Raw genomic sequence first — 21,082 nt, forward strand, 5'->3', positions numbered from 1 at the left:
GTGCTTGACAATCAGGGGAAATTAAAATTAGCAACAGAAAGGTAAAGAAACTCATTTGTATTAGGCATTATGAATGTTTAATCCCAAATTTACTGTTCCTGTAGTTAACCCTGTTGACATTAGCTGCTCGTACTGTATCAACAAAGTACAGGAATGAGACATTTTGGGCTTGAGGAATTAGTTAGAATGAAAACTCAGTGTCATATAAAGAGAATAGAGATTACTTATAAAAGCCAAATAAGATGGCTTAAGGATTTTGTCTCTATAAACTTTTTAAACATTTTATAATTAGTAAAATATTAATCCCCTGAATAAAGAATAACTTTGCACAGAGGGAGCACTGTGCTATTTAACTTTACTGGCTATTGGGAAGACTCTCCCCATGAAAATTCTTCACAAATAGAGTTTCAGAATTAGTATTTTCAAAGAATTTTCAGAAGAAGGATCACCAAAACCTACTAATTGTTCAGCTAATGAAAATAATTTGGAACTAAAATGCATTAAAGCAAACCATCCTTCATTTGGAGATATGCTTGTTATCACCCATCTGGGCATTGAGAATTTCTCCCATCTCACACAACTTGGAAGACTGAATATGTTGTAAAGATAAATAATAATTTACTGTGTTACTCTCTAGTTCTTTGGACTTTATTTAAATATCTGCAGTTCATTTATACTGAAGGAAGGTAAAATGAATCCATGCCTGGAGTCATGCATAAATACTGTTTCTACGAACCTCTTTGTTTTGACTGAGGACAATGCAATCATTTGTTTATAGGAAATGTTACTTTTACTTTTCATCTCCCAAATCTGGGAAATTTCCCAGCCTGTGGTTTTAAAGAATCAGGAACTTAGCTTGGACATGCATGTTTTTGGCTTAGTCTTTTGACACAGCAGTGTTTTGGCTTTAACTGCTATAAATGTGATAGTGTGAACAGAGATACCTGGTCATGATACCTTTTCAGAAAACTGCCAGTGATAGTGAAAACACTTAAGATTTACACTTAAAGAATGGTCAGGGAAAGAATTTCCAGGTGAAATTGCCATTTTCTTTGGTAACCAGCATAGCGTTTCCTTGAAATGAAATTTCCGAACTCCTGTTTTTCGTACATTAAATGATTGTAGGAAATAAGTTCTTTTTTGTCATTGCAAGAAACAAAGCCATTAACTTAAAAATATTAAAGGCCTCTTTTGATTTTAATGCATCTCTTTTTCTGTGATTCTAAAGCTTTGTTCTTTTTGCAGCATATACCCTTGTGCAATGTATTGCATCATTGTCCCACTGTAATTTACTTACAATTGACTGGAGTCTAAAAATAATCATCAGCTCATGTTTCTGTCCCCTAAGCTTAGCTATTAACTTGCACAATATAAGTCTGTCAAATACGAGAATGATTGATCTAAGTAAGCTAAAGGAAAAGATGTTAAAATGCTCCCTGTTAACATGTAAATTACATTAACATAATCTTGAATTAATCATATACACTAGTCTGAAAATTGCTTGCCTTTTAATATAATGGGAAAAAGCTACAGAGGTATTTTAGCTATGATTGTGCCGCATATTGACAAGTGTGTGCAAAATAGTTGCCTTCTGATAGATGATTCGTGTCCCGTCTCAGCTCCTAATTACTACTTGAAGGTTAAGAGGAAACCTCCTGGGGCCCCTGGAGTGTGCCACGCTGTTGAGCCTGCAGAAACATCAGCATCTAAGCTGGTGTCCTTGGGAAGCATCCAAGCTCCTAAGCCAAAACGCAAAACGTCGTTCCAAGTGAGGACCCAAGCCCAGCTTGGAGCACAGTGCCAGCACTCAGCAGCCCCGCTGCTCTCCTCACCCCTTCATTTCTATGGGAATGAGGATCAAATGCGCTGCATTGAGAAACAGCAGCCTGGGTTGCAACAAAGGGCATGCTTAATGTTTAGTCCAAATGCTGGCAGTACTGCAGTTCATAAAAACTGTATTTCTTTAAAGCTTAATAGCTTTTGCCTTTAGAATACCATGTGGAACTAATCTCTTTTAGTAGTTTGTCGTCTATACCAGAATAAATGATATAAAAAAGACCACCTCCAAAACAGTCAGCTTTTAAATTGCAAGACTTTGCGTGTTATTAGGAGTTTTGTTGCAAACAGGCATTACGTTCTGCCAAAAACCATCATTGTTTATGTCTAATTGTACTTTCAGACAGATAAATAAGAAACAGCTGAACCATAAGTGTGCGCAACACAAATTAATTATCGTGTAAAATAAACACTTGTGTTGGCTTGTGTATCACTACAGGGGGATATAACATCAATGATGTCATGTTTTACTGGACTAGAGGAAATGATTCAGTTCGAGGTTTGGACACACTCCGACTGGCACAATACACAGTAGAAGATCACTTTACCTCAGTGTCCGAAGCGGTATATGAGACAGGTAAAAACACTCTTCTAACACTTTCTAGGTACAATTTGGAATATGGCTCTGGAAACAGAGCAGCATTAAGGAACTGAGCACATTGCTTTCTCTCAGTATGACAGTTTTCATTTTCTGCTAGATTACATTCTTGAAACCATACATACTTTTCCAGATGTTATCAGCAGAGACCCAGCTAATGTAAAGGTTGAGAGTTTTTGAGCATTTTCTCGGAGGCTATGCATTATCTAAAGAGTGATAAAGAAGAGATGTACTACTTCTTCCACGTAATGTCAGGGAGAGCTCTTGTGAAGGAAGAGCCTGTACATTGGGCATTTAAATTCGAGAGAGACCAGGGACCCTGAGTACCCTGCTCAGAACAGTTCCCAGCCTTCCTGGAAATAGCCACTCCGGCTTTATTAGGCAAGTCAAAAGCCTCTATTCAGCCATGGAAATTTCTGTGTATATGCTGGGTGCTTTTACAGTTGTAAGAAGTTGGGTTTCATGGCTAGTGCTTGTCGGAGTTGCTCTTTATCTGTGGCACCTCTGTCCAGCCTGGTGGGCAGCAGAGCGCAGATTGCCCAGCCTGAGGTTCCTCTGCCCGGGGAAGGGTCAGAAGCATTTCCACAGACCTGCTCCTCTGCTGGTCTTAGGAAACTGCTGTAGAAAGTTTCCTCTAACTGCAGGACTTAACCTCATGAAAGAGTCTGCTCCTGTTTATTTTCCAGCGATATCGAAAGGGCTTTCAGAGAGTTCAAGACCTGCCAAACCTGTTTTATGCTCTTTGAGTTACCCTTAGGTCCTTCCTTGCTGTTTTTCACTGCACAGAGTTTCTCTTTTGCCCAAGCCAACATGCAAACCGAAAGGGTCATCTTTAAATGAAGACATACACATCCTTCAAAGCTGTAGTTTCACCAGAGGATATGTTACTAATTCTGAACCACAGAAATATAGTTTCTCTATTCAATTGTTGGGTATTTTTGCTTTAATAATTCACCACAGAGAAATTTTATGATATTAATTCAGGGTAAAAGTCAAAGTTCTCTAAATGGATATAAAAATAGAAATGAAATACATACTAGCAGGCTCCAGGATCACAAAGTATCTTGCTGCTTACATAAGTGACATCTGCTTGCCTTCCTCCTCTTTACAGCTTCTAGGTAAGCAACATCAGGTTCAATCAAAGGAGAATAATCCTTTACCGCTGTTCTGCCCAGAAGGGTATTAGGACCTGTTCACCATACAGGAAAGAGGAAGAGGAAACCTGCTTGATTCTATCATAGAGTCCAGACTCTAAAGCCAAAAAAAGTTCTACTGGTTTTTACCAAATAGAATAGCCAATTTCCAATTATAACTGAAGAGGCACGATCAGATGAACTGTGCTCTTCTTTTCAGTAAATGATGTTGTCTTCCTCACTTTATGCTGGCAGGAATCACATGTATAAAGTCAAAAGCCACTTTTTCTTTTAATTATACATTTTAACACATGCAACTTAATTTGATCAAAATTTCCCACACCTGCTTGTTTCAATTCTCCTGTTCAAGAAAGCCATGTTATCCAGTGCTATGCAGTACTTTTAAAATGAAATCTCATAATCCTCTTAATTTTCTATTGAGTTGTTATGAATTAGGTGCTATTTTCTACAGGTTTTTTTTTAGGCAAGCAGTGCCTGCTGTAGCCCATACTAAAAGAAAAAAGCAACCAGATTATGGAACTATGTAATCAGTTTTGAAATGAAAAATGATGCTTTGCATTTCCTTAACACCATTAATAGATATCTGAGAGTATTTTATAAATAACGGTTACATTATAAATACTAGTTATTTATAACAGTTACGATTCAAAAGGCTAAAGCTAAAGATACAAGAGAAGAGCTATGTGTAGTAATTCCTAACACAGCAAAAAAAGCAATCAGGATTTGATACTGTGTGAACTTGAACAGACAGCACAGCTGCTGTGCAAGTGAAATATTGTACAACAATGCAAAGCCCAAGTTCATGTACAGCCACGGACAGAGCCAAATTTAAAATGTAGTCAGCGAAATTCCTGCGTAAGTAACTTCAGTAAATTTAAGAAAAGGACATTGTGGATTAATCTTGTTTATAGAACAGCATGTATCACATAATAGTAATCACATTATTGTAATCACATAATAGTAAGTCACTTTGAATAATGTTAGCTAGATGGCTGGCTAGGGTTTGGTGTTGATTTCGTTTTAGTACGGACCAATTTCATTTTAGACATGGGTAAATTAATGGTTAGAACCACTTCCCACGTGTCTTTTAACTATAGTCCTTATTCTGCATACACTGATACACTCTTGGACCCCAAGCCCTTGTATCTGCATCAGTGGCTGCTGGGTTTTTATTTTAGCTGTCTAGCCAACACCACCTGCATTCTCAGAGTAATACACAGGGATATAAAAAGCTTGCCTTTCTTATTGGAAAAACATAAAAGCAATGAAGGACTGTTACAGTCTAGCTTTTTGTGTAAATAATCATAGAAATAAGGCTGAAATACACTTTAAGAATTCATTTAATCTATTCTCATGTCACAAGGCAAGGTCGTCAGTATCTACAGTCTACTTCCTGACAGATGTTTTAGGAGTAAGTTAGACAAACCTCCAAAGTGTCTGCTTCACGACCTCCCTAGATGATTTTTTTTCCTGGTGATTATTACAAGGATATTTTCCTCATGTCTAATCTTGATCTCCCTTGCTGCATTTCAAACCCATTATGTGGATATGGAAGACAAATTTCCTGCTATTTTTCAGCAGCCCTTTCATGATTTCAGGACAGATACATCTGTTCTCAGACCAACACTTTCCCTCTTTTTAATTCATATAAACAATTTCCCAGATTTCCTGTCTTTGCTATTGTTCTTCCATTGAATTTCTCATATCTTTGCTGATGTGCAGCACCCAGAACTGGGTACCCTGTTCCCATCAGATATCCTCCATAGAGGGAAGGGTTCACTTAATGCATTTCATGAACTCTGTTCCTTGTTATCCATTCTGGGTTGATAGTTGCTTTTCTTGCAGAAAATTGTTGTGCATTTTTGACCTTGTTCAGCTTGCGATTCCTTCTAGTACTCCACCTCTTTTATTGCCCTGTAGCCACATATGCCCTGTGCTCTGTTTAGGGAGCTAGTGATTCCTGTATGAGAGTAGGACTTCGTACTTGCTTTTGTTGAATTGTGTCTTGTTTTACTCAGGCTGTTTTTGATAGTTTTTGAGATAATTTTGAACTCTAATCCTGTTCTCCAATGTGCTAATGCTCCTCTTTTAAAAGACACTTGGTATGTCATCATGTTTGTTAGTGAGCAGTACTGGGCATGGGACAGACCCCATGTGTTCCCACTTGATAAATGCTTCTATTTTCACAGCAAGAGATAGCTAATTAATCTCAATTAACATTTTTAATTGGAGAAAGAAGCAAAAACATCATTTAATACTTGAGGTTAATTGGCTGTTGATAGCTCTTCTTCTGGCCGGCAACTTTCCTTAGTCTTGCTCTTGCTACTGCAACGCTCCTGCCAAGTCTTCAGCAGCAACAGGAATGCAGAGGCTCAGCTTGCTTGAGTCTAGTCTAACACTGAGTCTTCAGCCTGAGCCCAGAAGGCAGGGAGAGTTATGTCAGAGTCAGGGCTCTCAGTGCACTTCCCTGCTTAGAAAACCATGAAGTCAGCAAAATGGCGTATTCAGATGGTATTTTGGCAGAACAGAAAGAAAGAAGAGACAGAAGCATAAAGTCAGTCTCCTCTCCTTGATGCACAAAGACAAGACATTTGCCCTCTTGAAAAAGACTGCAAAGGGAGCTGGCTGCTGTTCCTTGTCTGCAGTCACTGCCAGGATTTTGATGTCTGTCACAAATCCTGCTTTAGCCTCCTTGGGCTAGAGGCCTTGTCAGGCCTTGTTGGCTATGTAGTGTTGAAACTCTGCTGACCCCTGACCATTCCATGTTATTGACTTCTCAGGTGGGAGGTCATGACTAAGCCAGTAATGAGTTGCTCTCATTTATAATTAGTGATCCGAAAATCAAAAAGTATATAAACTATATATAAACTATAAAGGGTGTATACGAGTGTATAAATATAACAGACTCCTGCACAGAGTGTATGTTCATCAGTCACAGTGTCTTTCTCTTGAAACAGATGCATTACCTTGCTTTGTCCCACAGGCCCACCTGCAGTTTCCCAAGGCTCAGGAGATTTCTTAGTTAACAATCAAACTTTTTTAGGATTTTCAATTATTCTTTTTTGAGGTGTGGTACACTGAGTAACTTCTCTCATTCCCTTTATCAGTTCTTTTATAATCTGTAATTGCTCTCCTATTGTTATTTCTGAGAACATCTTCTTTGCCACACAGGGCTTACAAACAATCTCAGAACCATATTCAGTATAATCTTATCTATCTGGTGAGTCTTTGGGCAGCCTCACCTAAGATTCAAGCAGTTACATACGTATATATATCTGCTACCATGTTATGGTCAACTTACCTATCTGAGCTCATATAATCACTCTTTGTAAGCAAGGTTTTCCTCTTGAGTTGACATTGAAAAGTTTTCCATCGTGAGTTGCTTTTGTGATATTTCTGCAATGTAGAACAGTTTAGAAAGAAAACAGTTTTGGAAAATGCATTGAAAAAGTTACAGTAACATAAAAACATATGGAAATGCGATGAATGGAATGATTATCAAGGATATTAAGAGGCATTTTTTTGTTAACTTATGGGAAGTTCTTTGTAGTGTAGACAGAAATACACACAAACACTTGGAAAACTTTCTGTGGCATAACTGTTTTGTAAGTTTTTTTTTTTTTCTTTTACAGGTAAGCTAAATGGGTAACTATATCTGCACACAAACACTACATGAAAGGATTTGTTTCATTCTTAGGAAATTTGAATTTCAAACTCATTTTTTGTAAAGCATTTTCGTGAAGATGAAACACATGTTGAGAAGCCTGCCCTGATCTTTCATTTCCTTTAGTTCATCTCTGAAGAAGAAGTAGGAAAAGAGGTAGTTTATAAGATCTTGACTGTGAAGAACAGAAGACTATGATTGTTCTCTGAGGGAAGGACAAAGGAGCTGTAATAACATATTAACCATATATATTGACACTCTTAGCATCCTAAATCAGTCAGAGAATCGCATTTCAGTTACACAACTTATTTGTTTAGTAAAAGTGGGGACACTACCCTTTCCTTAATGCATATGTTCATTGTAAACAAGCAATAAAAAAATTGCATGCTGAAAGCTACATTTTCAGCACATAGTTAAGGCAGTAAAATTCTATTTAAAGCTTTCCTGTACTGTGCCCTTAAAAGGTGCAAGAAGAGAAGAAAATGATGCATTGGTAGAGTTATACTGACGCACTTGTGTAAGATGTACATCACACATTTTAGCTGGCACCCAAGAGGTTAGCATACATATTTCATGATAGAGAAGAATGTGCTCTTTGTGCCTGACTGCACACCCCTGTGCAGGATACCAAAGTGCTTCTTACATAAAGAGTGATGTGGAGCAGTCTTTTACTGGAGTAGAGTTCATCAAAAAGTCCGCAGGAAGTAACTGTAGGGAAGATGCTCCCATCCCGTCACACCAGAGCGGAAGTTAGGAACTGCCGACAGCATTTGTAGAGCATCAGTCCTTCCTTCAGGCACCTCTGCTGTGACCGTCCACTGGTCAGAGGGCAGCAGGAAAGAGCAGAGATGCAGCGTTCTGCCATCAGCTGGGAACAGATGCCATAGAAAAATGGGATAATCAAAAAACAGATGACCTAGGGTGATAAGGAAGCCCGTTTGTTTAGGTTTATATCTATTTCTCAGGCAGTGCAGCAATAGTCAGTGTTGATAAAATCATCAGTATTATGGCAAGATCTATACTAAGTGTGAGATAGGCAGTGCTGTAAATTAGAATACTGTTTTTAGAAGCCAAAAGCCAAACTTCAAAGGCAAGTTAGAGAGAGGAATAAACTAGCTTTTCTTGCCTTCAGAAAGATCTGCCTTAGACCTAGACCTACACCTGCTCGGCTACTGGGAACAAGTCTATGCTGTTATAATTTTTATGGTACTGAAACAAAAGTAGTCACCTGGAACCAAATGAAACTTGAGTTCTTTAATTTCTTTCTACTTTCCAGGGTACTTTTTTTTTTTAAGCAGTAGAGAGCGTTAGAGTAGGTATGGATACTATAGTCTGCTATCTAGATTTGTTCTTCATCTACAAGTTAGAGCTACTGTCTAGTTTTGTACTTCTGCCCTCTAGTAAATTCCGTAAAGCCCAAGTAACTCAGCTTAATCTTCTTTCTCTGTGGGATGACCTAAGTAGAATACCTCTCCTTCTGGTGGGTTTGGAGTATGTATACTGACAGCCACTTAGGTTCAGATTAATCTGAGAAACTGTTAAACACAGTAATTTGATACTTTGTTAAGCGCTAACACTGTGCCTTTGCTGCAGAGTTAGCTATCTGCACAGAGATTATTTCCATCATATTATCAAATTTAAATCAGAGCAGTCACACACTGAGGTGCCATCCATCATGGGCCAGAAACTCGAATGAAAAAGCATCTTCTCATTTTAATGCAAATATTTTGTTTCAATAAGACTCAAGCAAGGGGTAAACTTGATAGTTTTGAGGAGTTAACTTGAACTGTACTTGAGTTAACTCTAGTAAAGACAGGACTAGGATTACATGAACCTATTTTGCTTTTGATCTGACCGATGGCACCATAGCCTCAGATGTGCAAGTCAAAGGCAATGAAATACAGCATTACTACCTCATATGCAACTCACGTATTAGGAGTAGCAAATTTGTTTCTTTTTAAAGATGATAACTTTTGGTAGATGTGGAGCGTAGATGAAAAAAGGATTGCAACATTTCTTTATCTTCATTTTGTCCCATTGCGCATTTCTTTAGCATGATAAGTATGCATTGCATACTTTTTCTCGACTACTTCTTCATTCAGTTTATTACAGGAGGAGCTCATATGAATTCTTTATATAGGTTGCTTCAAAATTTCCATTATAAAAGCTCTTCTGAACTCTTTAGAGAAATGCTGACACTATTATTATCATGTCCATGATGTGTCTTTGGATTCTGGCAAGCAGAAAGCCTTAAGGTTAGAGAAATGCCTTTTCTTTGTTCCCCAAAAAGCCACTCAGCTATAATCTGTTACCTCTCTATTTCTTTTTGTTGTTCACGTTGCTTCAGAAATTCCTAGCATCAGGAAAAATAACATGAAAGAACACAGGAACATTTAAAGGGCTTGTCTACACTTGGGAATTGCAGCAAAGTGGCAAAATGTGACTTTCAAGTTTGATATTTTGGACTAACTTCCCATGTACACACTTTTATACTAAGGTGAAGAGAGATAACAGCTGTAGGGTGCTAACAAGGCGAGGCTATTGCTGTATGGCTGTTATGTATTGGCTGTTTCAGAGTCTTTCTTCTTAAAGACAAGCTCTAAGGCTGAACCACAGGAACCCCCAAGTGCCTGTGGTACTCTGCAGGAAGCATAGTCCAGTCTCTTCATGCCCCTTTGCTGGGTGCATGGCACCACATCCTTCCCTAACACAAGACAAATTACTTTTTTTGAGGATTTGGTTTCCTGCTGATGGTTTGCACCCTCTGCAGTCTCACACGAGCTCTGGGTTGACACCCTTCCCTCACTCACAGTGGCTGTGCCATCATCCTTTGTGCGCTAGCTGCAACCATGCCACAGTAATGACAGTTTGGGGTACAAACACTGCAGAGAAAATCTTGTCTTTCTATTTAAAATTATCTGTTTTGAGTCCTAGTTAAATAGCAGCCTAGAAGATTGCAAGCAAAATTAATAAAATCCTTAACAGTTTTTATTAAGGTTTTAAATGCTTGCTCTTGTGCGCTAGGAAGCCACAGATTTACAATTGCCTGTACAATCCTAATTCTCTTTCCTTAAATATGCTTTATGCTATAGTATTTTATTGTACAGACTCAGTGTTTTCCCATAGCACTAGTGCTTGATTTAGTGCAAGGATGAGTGCAGACAGAAGCAGAAGTAATGTTGCACAGTCAGCTGTAAGTTTTGCACTTCCTAACTTTTGAGTGCTTTACTTTGGTCTGCTTACACTTAAAATCAATTTTGGTGGGCAAAATGACTTTTACTGGAACAACTGTATTGGTAAAAATCACAGTAATGATAGAGGTACACTAATGTAATATTTCTCTTTTCACATAAAAATGATGCTAATGGTATAAATCATCTTTGTATCTCCTGCCTCATGGAGAGAGTTAAAGGCTACTGTCCATCTTTGTATCCTTTTTTCTATCAGTCAGAAACTTGAAGAACTCAATATGTTGAACCCTAAATACAATGTATTTATACCTTCAGGAGGACAAAGAGTTGACTACCAAAGGACTATTTAGTCTACTAGTGAAAAGGCAGAGTCAACATGGCAGAAAGCTTGAGTAAAAACTTTCTTAAATCAGATTAAGATTAGAAATTAGACATTCATTTTTAACAGATAAAATTATTCTAATCGCTGTAACAGATTACTGAGAGAAACAGTGGATGCTGCATGCCTTGATATCCTCAGATTCAGTCTAGATGTCTGTGTGAAAGGTGGACTCTATTCCAATCAAAGTGATTGAGTTCAAAGCATGGGATAATTGGGGAAATTTAATGACTTGTGATTAGGGTCAGACTACATAATCTAGTGATTCTTTCTGATTTTAAGAGTTCTATGAAAGCTTATTGTTCTCTGGATGCAATTTATACAATACTTCTAAAAATGGAAATTTAACCATCCATTTTCTAGCCTGGGAGCAAGAAGATATTTCTTGGCATCCATTACTTGCACTTTGGGCTTTTAAAAGTACTCTTTTCTTTGACTCCATGTCTCACAGCACACCTGAGGGATGCACAAACAGCCTGTCTATGCATATATTGTTGTTGCTGAAGTGCATTCTCCGTTCTGTAGTTCTGTCCTGACTCACAGCACTCAGCATTGGAAACAAACATAGGTCCTGGAGATCACCATTTGTTGGATTAAAATAGATGAAGCCAAAGCTATCTGACCACAGTATATTCAAGCATTACTCTCTCACCAATATTCAGGTTCAAGAATTTTGTTGAAATAATGTTTTAAAAAACTTAAACACTTTAACACTTAATTTTGAACTTTGAACTTCTGAATAAAAAGTCTGTTCTGCACTTTTAAGTTACTACAAAGCAAGCTTTTGCCTTACTTTGATCTGTTGGACTGGTAACAATTTCAGATCCTGTGCTTCTGTTGCCCAAACATAGCCAAATTTTGCTCAGTTACTGAGCTGGATAACAAATTCAGGCTTTGCTTACCAGTGTGCTGTCCCCTTACGAAACCCAATTCTGTATTTGACTCTGTGAGCCCAAACTTTCATCTTCTGGACATCACCCACCTAGAAGTGAACCATTTGTGCCACAAGAGTGACACTCCTCAGAATGACACAAACACTGCAATACACTAATGTAAAGAAAAAATGGACAGAGAAGATGGAAAGGCACTGCTTGTTTTTAAGTAGAATATAAGAGTTAGGTCAACAGTATCAGAGAAGATACCTTTGATCCACATCTTAAGTAATAGTAAATGAAAAAAAAAGCACAATGATCTAGATATTTGAGGCAGTTAAGAATAAGGACCCATGCCAACTTCATAAAATTACAATTGTTATTATGCTGGTTTATATAGTAGCTCATTGTGGTAATTCTTATGAATAACCACAGCTAAATACATATGTGATTTCAAATTTCTTTGTGTTGTGTTATATAATGAAACATCTTTTCCACACATTGATGGATTTATTTTTTCCTTCACTAATCCTCAGTGAATTTCCAATTCAAGACATCTTTAATGGAACTCTGGATATGGTGACTGGATGTTATATATTTTGATTTTTTTTTCTTCAGTTCAGTTGGGAGTCTTCATGGTAGAGTTTTTCAGCACTGTGCTTATCTTTTTTTTCAAGCTTGTTTGTTAAGCTTTTACTGCATAATAATGTACATATGTAATACAGTTTGATAATTTAAAGAACTTTTTATGAATTGCACCTTCACAATATTTTTTTTCTTGCTCTTTCTACAGGACGTTACCCAAAACTAGTGTTTCACTTTGAACTCAAGAGAAACATCTTGTATTTCATACTAGAGACATATGTACCATCAATCCTACTCGTTGTGCTCTCCTGGGTATCATTTTGGATAAGCCAGTCATCAGTTCCAGCCAGAATCTGCATAGGTGAGAAGCTGATAAAACAAAACAAACCAAGAGTTGGATCATTAAGATGCTTTGTTTATTGCACGTACATGGCATCCATTTCCAAAAGTTGCAAACACTTCTGAGTTTTATGGAATTACTGTTCTGGTTTGCCATCTGCAGTACATCATGCAGATTCCCCTTAAAGCCTTGCTATTCTTTAACTAAGACAATGTCTTTGGGAGTTACAGCATACTTGGAGGCAGGGGAGCCTGCTGAAAGCAAAGGAAAACTCAGTCATTTTGGAAATAATTTCAACATATTCAAACACATGGCATGCACAGACAGAATTGTAAGGCTTTTGTGAGGGTTAATGGTACATACTAATTAACACATGAATAATAACAGAATTATAAGAGATTAAATATAATTAATTTCAAATAAAGGAGATTCTGAAAGGGAAAGAATGCAAATCAGTTCTGATCAGATTGCAGGTGGAGTGGGAAAAACACTTCTACAGAATAGGGAAGAAAGATTTCACATCAAATGAGGCCAGTGGGCGACTGCACCGAGCAACATGATATCTGAGTGTTTTAAAGGGAGCATTTGCATAGTATTGCAATAATAATGGATTAATCATAAATACACATTCTATGACACCAAAATCTGTCTCATTTTAATTTCCAGTCATCTCAGCTTTACAAACAGTTTTCGTGAGTGTTTTTAAGCATTTAACTTCAGAATCACAAGTTCATTTGAAAGTCTTCTTTCCAAAACCTGACACACTAAATGCTGTGGCATGCTAGGAGTTCACGGAGCCAGGAAAAACTGTCTTGTAGCAGGGCCCTTGCAGTAGAGGCCCTCATTGCTATCCATGTTTTATCAGGACTTACATTTTTGCATTCCACAGGTGTTACCACAGTCCTTACTATGACAACACTGATGATGGGAGCCAGGACTTCACTCCCAAATGCTAATTGCTTTATTAAGGCAATTGATGTGTACCTCGGTATCTGCTTCAGTTTCATCTTTGGAGCACTGTTAGAGTATGCTGTGGCTCATTTCTGCACTCTGCATCGACTCAGTTCAAAGGAACTTCCAAAGGTACTTTAATTCTTTGATTGTTGTCCTACACAACAGGCTTCAATTATACCTGCTAAAGAGAATGTGTTATTTTAGCACTAATGGTAAAGGTATTTAGGGAAGTTTGTGTTTTAGAATAAGGACAGTGAAAACAGAATAACCTTGAGAAAAAGAAAAATTATTTGTGTACCTGGAACTTTTGGAAGAGATCAAACACACTGAAACACCCTTCCATAATGATTCTCTCTTTTGGCATGGACTTTATGGCCATTTATCAAACAATGCGCTACACGTATCACAAAAACCATAGGCGTTTGTTGTCTCCCCACAATGACATACGCTTACTTACAGTTCAAAAATTAGACTGAGCTCGGTGACTTGATCTTATTGCAATACAGCAAAAAAGAAAAGATTTTATCACATTCCATTTATGAAAATTTCTGCACATGCATGGTACATGAGTCAGTTTACTAGCAGACAGCTTCGTGTATTAGGTGGATCAGATCCCTATAGCCTTCCACTTACACCTTCTCTTTCAACAGCTGCAGCTGAAGGTCAGACTGGGATTCACTTTCTGTTCTGCATCATTATTATAGCAGCACTTTTTGCTGCTCTAATGAGCTGCTCACAACTCTGAAATACTGTGAAATATACCTAAAAAGAAAGGGATCAAATCAACATAGGCATTTTTGAGTCTGGTGGTTGTCATCTTCCTGAAATAATAAGGACAGGTTCATGAAGAAGTTTTGTCACATCTTCCATCTCCAGTGTTTAGCACTGCTTTCATAAGCAGTGAAAAAGAAATCACGAGGAAGTTGGAAGCTGATTGTCTTGTGGCTTTTAATTACGGAACTGAATCTAATATGCATGATAGAAAAGAAAATTTTAAGCAGCTTATGAAATTTCTGGATGAATAGAAAAAAGTAAAACATGGAAAGTGAGAATAACAGAAAAAAAAGCAGGAAAAAGTTTGGTTGAATGCTGTAGGGATAAATGGCCAGAAGAAGAAAGATTGTTAACTATTTAAGCCAAACTAGAACAGAACATCACAAATGCCTAAGCAAAGCTCTTCGGTAGACTCAAGAAACAGGATATTGAGTTCAAGTGGAGAAGCTTAAAAACAAGGAAGATCAGCCAAGATGTGTTTTTTTATGCCTGGATAGTTCAACAATTAATATGGGATTTTGGCTGTTTGGATGAGAAATATGTTCTGTAAATGCACAGGAATATGTTCAAAGCTGTCATTAGATATAGGTGTATGGAGAAGGACTGAAAAATGGACACAAAGCTGAGCCGCCCAGTGGGTTTTAAAAGACAACATCTAACGGGGGAATGTCTGCAAATGGGCAAGCACTCATTTCGAATGAGGATTTGAGTGGAAAGCCTGAAAGTAATTTTTCTTGGCAAGGTAGCATCAGTGACAATTCCCTCTGAGCATATCCATCTTGTAAAGTAAGTGGTTGTCATTTTGCTCATAGAGCAGAAAAAAAAAAAGCTTATTGGAGGTTTGAGCAAGAAAATAAAGTGTTTCAGTGCTTGGATGATTAAGCATCTTTGGATCTGTGAAGGGCATTTATGACTGCCCTTGCCTTTGCCTACCTGTGTCAGATTCCCTTTCATCTGGAGCACATGTACTAGTGCTTGCAGATGGAGCAGACATGGGCACTTGCGGACTTGAAACGTGCGCATGGAAGTAAATGGAGGTACAGCCCTAAAATGAGGAAGGAAGAAAGACTTAAGGTACAGTTTTGTGATGGACTTAACGACTGAAAGGAATGGTCTGTCACTTCAGGCATGTTTCCTGCCTTCTCCTGTGCATCAGGAGTGAACAAGTCAGTCCAACTCACTTGCCCACACAAGCACGAGCATATAAGGGAAGGGGCAGTTGGTTGGTCCTAGATCAACTAAAGACCCTGTAGAATATGGAAAATGCCTGTCATGTCCTTTTCCTGCTGTAGCCAAGGACAAGCACCGCTTAGTGAGCACGGTGCCATGGAGAGCACACCTGACTTGTATTTCTCATTTCTCACTGTAAAAAACAAAACATCACAAGGACACAAGTAGCAGCTAAGATCTCATGTCACTGTCTAGCAGGTACTTAACAAATTTCTGTGTGAGTATTGTCACCATAAATGTGTTCTCCTCATTATCGTATTCTCTTGTGGACATAGGTTAATTAGAAATCTCACTTCCCAGTTTGTTATTCCCATATGTGAGCTGATACAAAATTTGCACTCAGAATTATGTAAATAAATGTAGGAGGTGCCTTGAAAATGTAACCCTCTGCCTTGTATAGTAATTAGTTGTACTGGTTTGCTTTCTGCTTTACTCTTTAAAGCAGCTGGGCACAGGCATATCATGTTCTTTTGAAGCCCTTGGGGTCTCCAATTTCGAATATAAACTGGTGAAACAACACATCATATCCACACTCTTGCAGTGTCTCACACCACATGAACCAGGACCCACGGAGACAGCTTCAAAGCTAATGGCAAAAGCAGAGGAGCCACCTGCTGCAAGGAAGGTCAGGCAAAATGTGCCATTCACGTCAACTGCATAGCAGACTGCCTAAACAGAGAGTTTGCCTCTCCAAAATCCTGAGTTTCTTCTCTTTTATACAACGGTGTGAATTGTGCCCTCCTATAAAACAGAGAATTCCTCCTTGGCCTTCATCTGTCTTTCACCTAAACCTCTCCCTTTTAATCAGAAAGGAGAAATGTTTGAAAACTGAAAATAAGGTTACAAGGGCAGTGTTCAGCCTCCTTGGCATTTCTGTGCAAGAATTGTGCAGTCTTTGTGAACACCGAAGAAGCTCTGGGTATGCAACACTCTAGGTTGAAATATTTTTAAACCTGAGTGTCTTTATTATTCAATGGAAGTGATAACTTTCCTCAATTCTGTTGGCTGTTAGATGTCAGCAAACATTTCAGTTAGCATAAACAGCAGCCACAGTAGCACATGCCATATACAGTGCTTTTCACATGATGTACCGTACCTTTCCTGGATGCTACCAATTTTGTATCCAAACAGACCCTTCTTAGTGCCATTTTGTCATTGACAGCTGGAATCCAGAGAAAACTTAGTGTGACATTTAAGATTAGAGCCACAGTTGAACACTTGCAAAACAATTTTTTTATATAGTGTAAACCAGCTTAATCTTTCGTCACATTCAGTTCTCGATAGCGAGTTGGAAAAGTCCCTTGATAGTCCCAGTTTATAAGACTAGTATTTTTATAAAACAGCAGTTGTGGTTCTCCTCCAGATGAGCTTTCTCCTCTTGAAGCAATATGATACAGCGCTTTTGCTGTAAATTTGTTTCTGTTCTGTGAGACCCCTGCCTTGTAACAGGCAAACAGAATTCTGCAAACAGAATCAAGTACATATGTACCATGTATGGTATTTTCTGCTTAAGTAATAACTGCTTCTTGGGGTGTAGAAAGGAGTTAAGAACAGCCTAATAAAGCATCAGCCTCCTGCGAATTGTTCACCTGTGGTTGTGTGAAAAGAAAAATGGCATATATGCAATGTCCTTCCATGCTCTGCAGTAAAACTAATTCTGTACAACTTTTAGCTACCTGAGAGACAAATAGACTCTTACACTGAATAATGCCCCAAATCCTGCCAGTTTTGAAGTACAGATGTTGTTTTCCTTTTCTCCCTTTCTAAAAAATGAGAGCAGTGGAAAAAAGTCAGGACTCTTCTGACAGGTTTCTTTATTTTATTAGCTTTTAAAGGGCTCAGTGCATTCATTAGGCTGTCGTACTGGTGCCTTGTTTCAAGTGCCAGGCGCTGCTGACAAAGGCTCCTCTGCCAGCCCCAGTGCTTCCCTCAGCTGCCTGAACTTTTTGAAGCAGAAGAGCTAGGTATTTATAACAGAGTTAGGCCCCAAGTAAAACTCCAGGTTTGAGTTTTAGTACTACCCTGGGGATTGTTTAAGGTTCAGACTGGAATTTTATGGATTGATCCTCTTAATGCTTTATAGGCAGATTTTTATCCTGGCCTTTGGTTTCAAAATTCTCACATAGCTGTGGGAGGCTAGGTGGAGGATGAGCAAGGTTTTGTAGTCAGTGTATTTTTAGGATGACACGTTGTGTTGAGCTACGTTTATCTCTCTCAAATAAAATATACTGGATTTTTTTGGCAAATTGAAAATGAAAAGCAGTAATAATCCCTTTTTCTAGCTCCATCTGTTCTGCTTCACTGATTCACAGCAGTCTGAGGACATTGTCCAGACTCCACTTTAGTTTTCAAGGACGTTACTAATTTTAGATGGAGAAAGGCTCAAGAACCGTGTCGTCTACAAGTACCCTGGGCAGAAGAGCAATTCTGCACTAGCATGGAGATCATTCAGGTGGCTTAATGAGCTTTCTTTGACTTTAATAGCTGGGATATTTCTAAATGAGCTTTTTGTGTGGCTACACATAGGGCTGTACATCCTAACTTTTCCGAAGTTTGTCCTTGTCTAATCTATTTCTTCTCATGATGCAAATGGAAAAACTAAATTGGTCAGAGGAAAGAGATTCTGCATTCTACATTTCACAAATAAATTCTTAGCCTTTTCTTGCTTGCCACTCACTGATTTGGAAGGTAATAAAATCATCAGGAGAAAATTAAAATTATATGTACACCTGCCTGAATTAAAATGACCCCTCCTCCAACTGTACAAATTTAGGTTTAGTTTGGATACAAAGTTGGAGCCAATCTTTGTAGCTTGGATCTGCTTGTATCTCTGCAATATCCCGAACCAAACTAAATACCCCAGAACTTTCAAGAAAGCTTGTGTTTAGAGCTCAAGCTGCAGCTGATGTCTAATCCTGTGTCCTCTGAGTCAGTAACAGAGAACCTGCTGACTTCAAAGGGTGAAGATTTCATACATTAACTTCATGGCTCTGAGCCATTTCTAATCAAAGAAAGAAAACCCACCAGAAGGCTTATACAACATTCTCCAAAGAGCTGTCTTGATGCAGTGAAGCACATAAAAATGCGCTTAACCTTAGCATAACTTTGAACTTAAAGAATGGGTTTCAGGACTTGAAAGAAAGTAGTATGAGGTAATTAATATTGAATTAGTTGTGGGGCTTGTCCCCCTTTATGATCCTCTTTTTTTTGTGCCTTTTTTTTTTGTGCCTTTTTTTTTTTTTAAGTAATTTGATTTTCATCACAAAGCACTGGGAATACAGTAGCCAACTGCACAGAAGGAAAGTGTCTTGTATTCTGGGGTGCTTGATTTGGGGTGCAACCAGCTTGACTAGCTGGTCTGGCAGATCCCCCACCTTCTCCATCTCCAGACTGGGGCTTTACTTTACCTGCTTTCTAGACACTGACCTTTGCCAGTATTTTCCCCGAGCAGAAGACAGCTTATTGTTGTGCATTTCATGGATTTGCTGCTCTTAAGTAAAGCTTAGTGGGCCATATTTGAACAAATCCAGCTTTGCTCAACTGTCCTATGATAGCTTTTGCAGTAAGATGTTGTTTAAGTCAGTGTTTTTCCTGTAAATGGAGGCTTTGAAATCTGAAAGGAGCCGTCTGGTGTGTGTAGGTGCTCACCCTTGACATGAAGGAGCAAGCTACAGGAGGAGTCATAAGAAAAATCCCATTATTTGCTGTAGCTGTAAAGTAAATAGGCAATGAAACAGGCATGTAAGTACCTGCTGTTTTGTTTCCCATCAGGATGAGGATGATGAGGCTGAAGAAGAGAGGAATGGAGTCCTGGCAGCAGTTGCTAACAGTTGCAGTCCCCCTGACGATATGAACAAGATCGATTCACACAAGAGCAGCACAACCAGCATTGACGGAAAAAGGAAGAGAAGTAAACACAGTGGGTGTAGTTCACCAATGTCAGTAATGAAAAGACTTTGCTGTATCTTTGATTGCTTCCATGTTAAAAATCCTTACCACATAGACAACTATGCCAGATTTTCTTTCCCGTTATCATTCATCATAATTAATGTATTTTATTGGGTATATTATTTGTATTTCTAAATATTTTAATGTGCAAAATTGGTTTAAAGTTTAGAAAGTGGATATGGGAAGGGAAATTGCAGAAGAATGAAGAAGTTGCATTTGGATAAAGGGATATGAAAGGATATGCCATCTTTTCAAGCATTTCTACAAAGTTTCTTGTTAACTCACTTTTCCACTGTTAAATGACTGTCATCCAAAACTGACTTTCCTATTAGCATGCATCTCGCATATTAAACTATTTATCAAAGGCCAATAAGTCCTTTTTTAACATTTTAATGGTCAACTTTGTAAAATAAGTGTTATATTACACTTGTTTCTGAACAGCATTGAATACCTTTAAAAATAAAAACATTGAAGTTTTGTTTTACTGCTATGCTTTCAGTATTCAGTTCCTTCTAGCTTTGTCAATAATGCATAAATTTTCCAGATTATATAAGAAAATGTGTAATTGCAGATCAAAGTGGTTTTGCTTCATAGCAAGAAACAGCTTTGAAGGCATGGGCTACCACCACAAACTAAATAGTATATTAATCTTTGTAAGGTCATAAATATGTATCGAGACTCTTCCTTACATCTTTAGACAGATCTCCCATAGGCATCAATGGCTTTTCTGAATAAGTGCAGGGCAGAATATAGAAATGGACTGGAGCCAAAAGGTTTAGATCCAGAGAGATGTAATTCCCAAGTGAGGACATACTTAGATGTTGGCCAGTCCTTAATGGAATATGGCCATTTATCCTGACGTTTGTCAGGATACAGAGTACGCTGTACTCTGCTCAGTCACAACTGCCTGGGTAACTATTATGCAGAGGAAAAAACTGATATGCTTAATTTTTAGCTTAGCAAATTCCTCTTGAGTTGCTTGCCATTAAAAATTTCACGTAAAGACGAAACAGCTTACTTCTTGACTTGAAAAGAAAACCCTGCATATGCAATAACTTGTGATGAGAAAAGGGAAGGCTTTACACAGATGAAATTATGATCCATATGAGAGAATGGTTACACTTGATGAAAAACCGTAACAGTCTTTCTGAGTGGTTACTTCACTGACAGATATTACAAAAGTTATTTATATGCAACCTGTTTCTTATACTGCACTCTGGAAGTTTAGAAGCACTTATTATTATACCTTTTTCCTGACCATAATATATGCGTGAGTTGCATATATATGTATAAATGTGTATGTTTGCTTTTACAGACTGTGTACCTTGACATTTATGATGATCTGACACACTGCACACATAGAAATGCATTAAAAAACCCCCATAATATTGAGACTCTTTGATACACCTTTCTACCAGTGTGCTGCCTGTGAAGAACACCATTACATGAGAAGAAGGAAAGTGCAAAATACCAGTGTGGGTTAGATTTGCCCCTGCTCACAACTAGATCCATGAAAGTGGTATAATCATTGCACACTGGTAAACAAGTATTAGGTCA

At 38.1% G+C, this 21,082-nt stretch overlaps 1 protein-coding gene across 1 annotated transcript in view; it reads left to right on the top strand.

The window, feature by feature from the left end:
• The window catches only part of LOC309588849 (gamma-aminobutyric acid receptor subunit pi-like), a gene marked incomplete at both ends in the record, with an annotated part of 40,420 nt that extends 20,760 nt beyond the window's left edge, over positions 1–19,660 (top strand). The window contains 4 exons of the mRNA XM_082308559.1: positions 2,276–2,413; positions 12,488–12,640; positions 13,509–13,702; positions 19,349–19,660. Coding sequence (XP_082164685.1) covers positions 2,276–2,413; positions 12,488–12,640; positions 13,509–13,702; positions 19,349–19,660 — 797 coding nt within the window. The remainder of the gene's footprint in view (positions 1–2,275; positions 2,414–12,487; positions 12,641–13,508; positions 13,703–19,348) is intronic.
• Between the last annotated feature and the right edge of the window lie 1,422 nt (positions 19,661–21,082).

Source organism: Platalea leucorodia, assembly GCF_965183815.1.
Source record: "Platalea leucorodia genome assembly, chromosome: 4".
Taxonomy (NCBI): Eukaryota; Metazoa; Chordata; class Aves; order Pelecaniformes; family Threskiornithidae; genus Platalea; species Platalea leucorodia.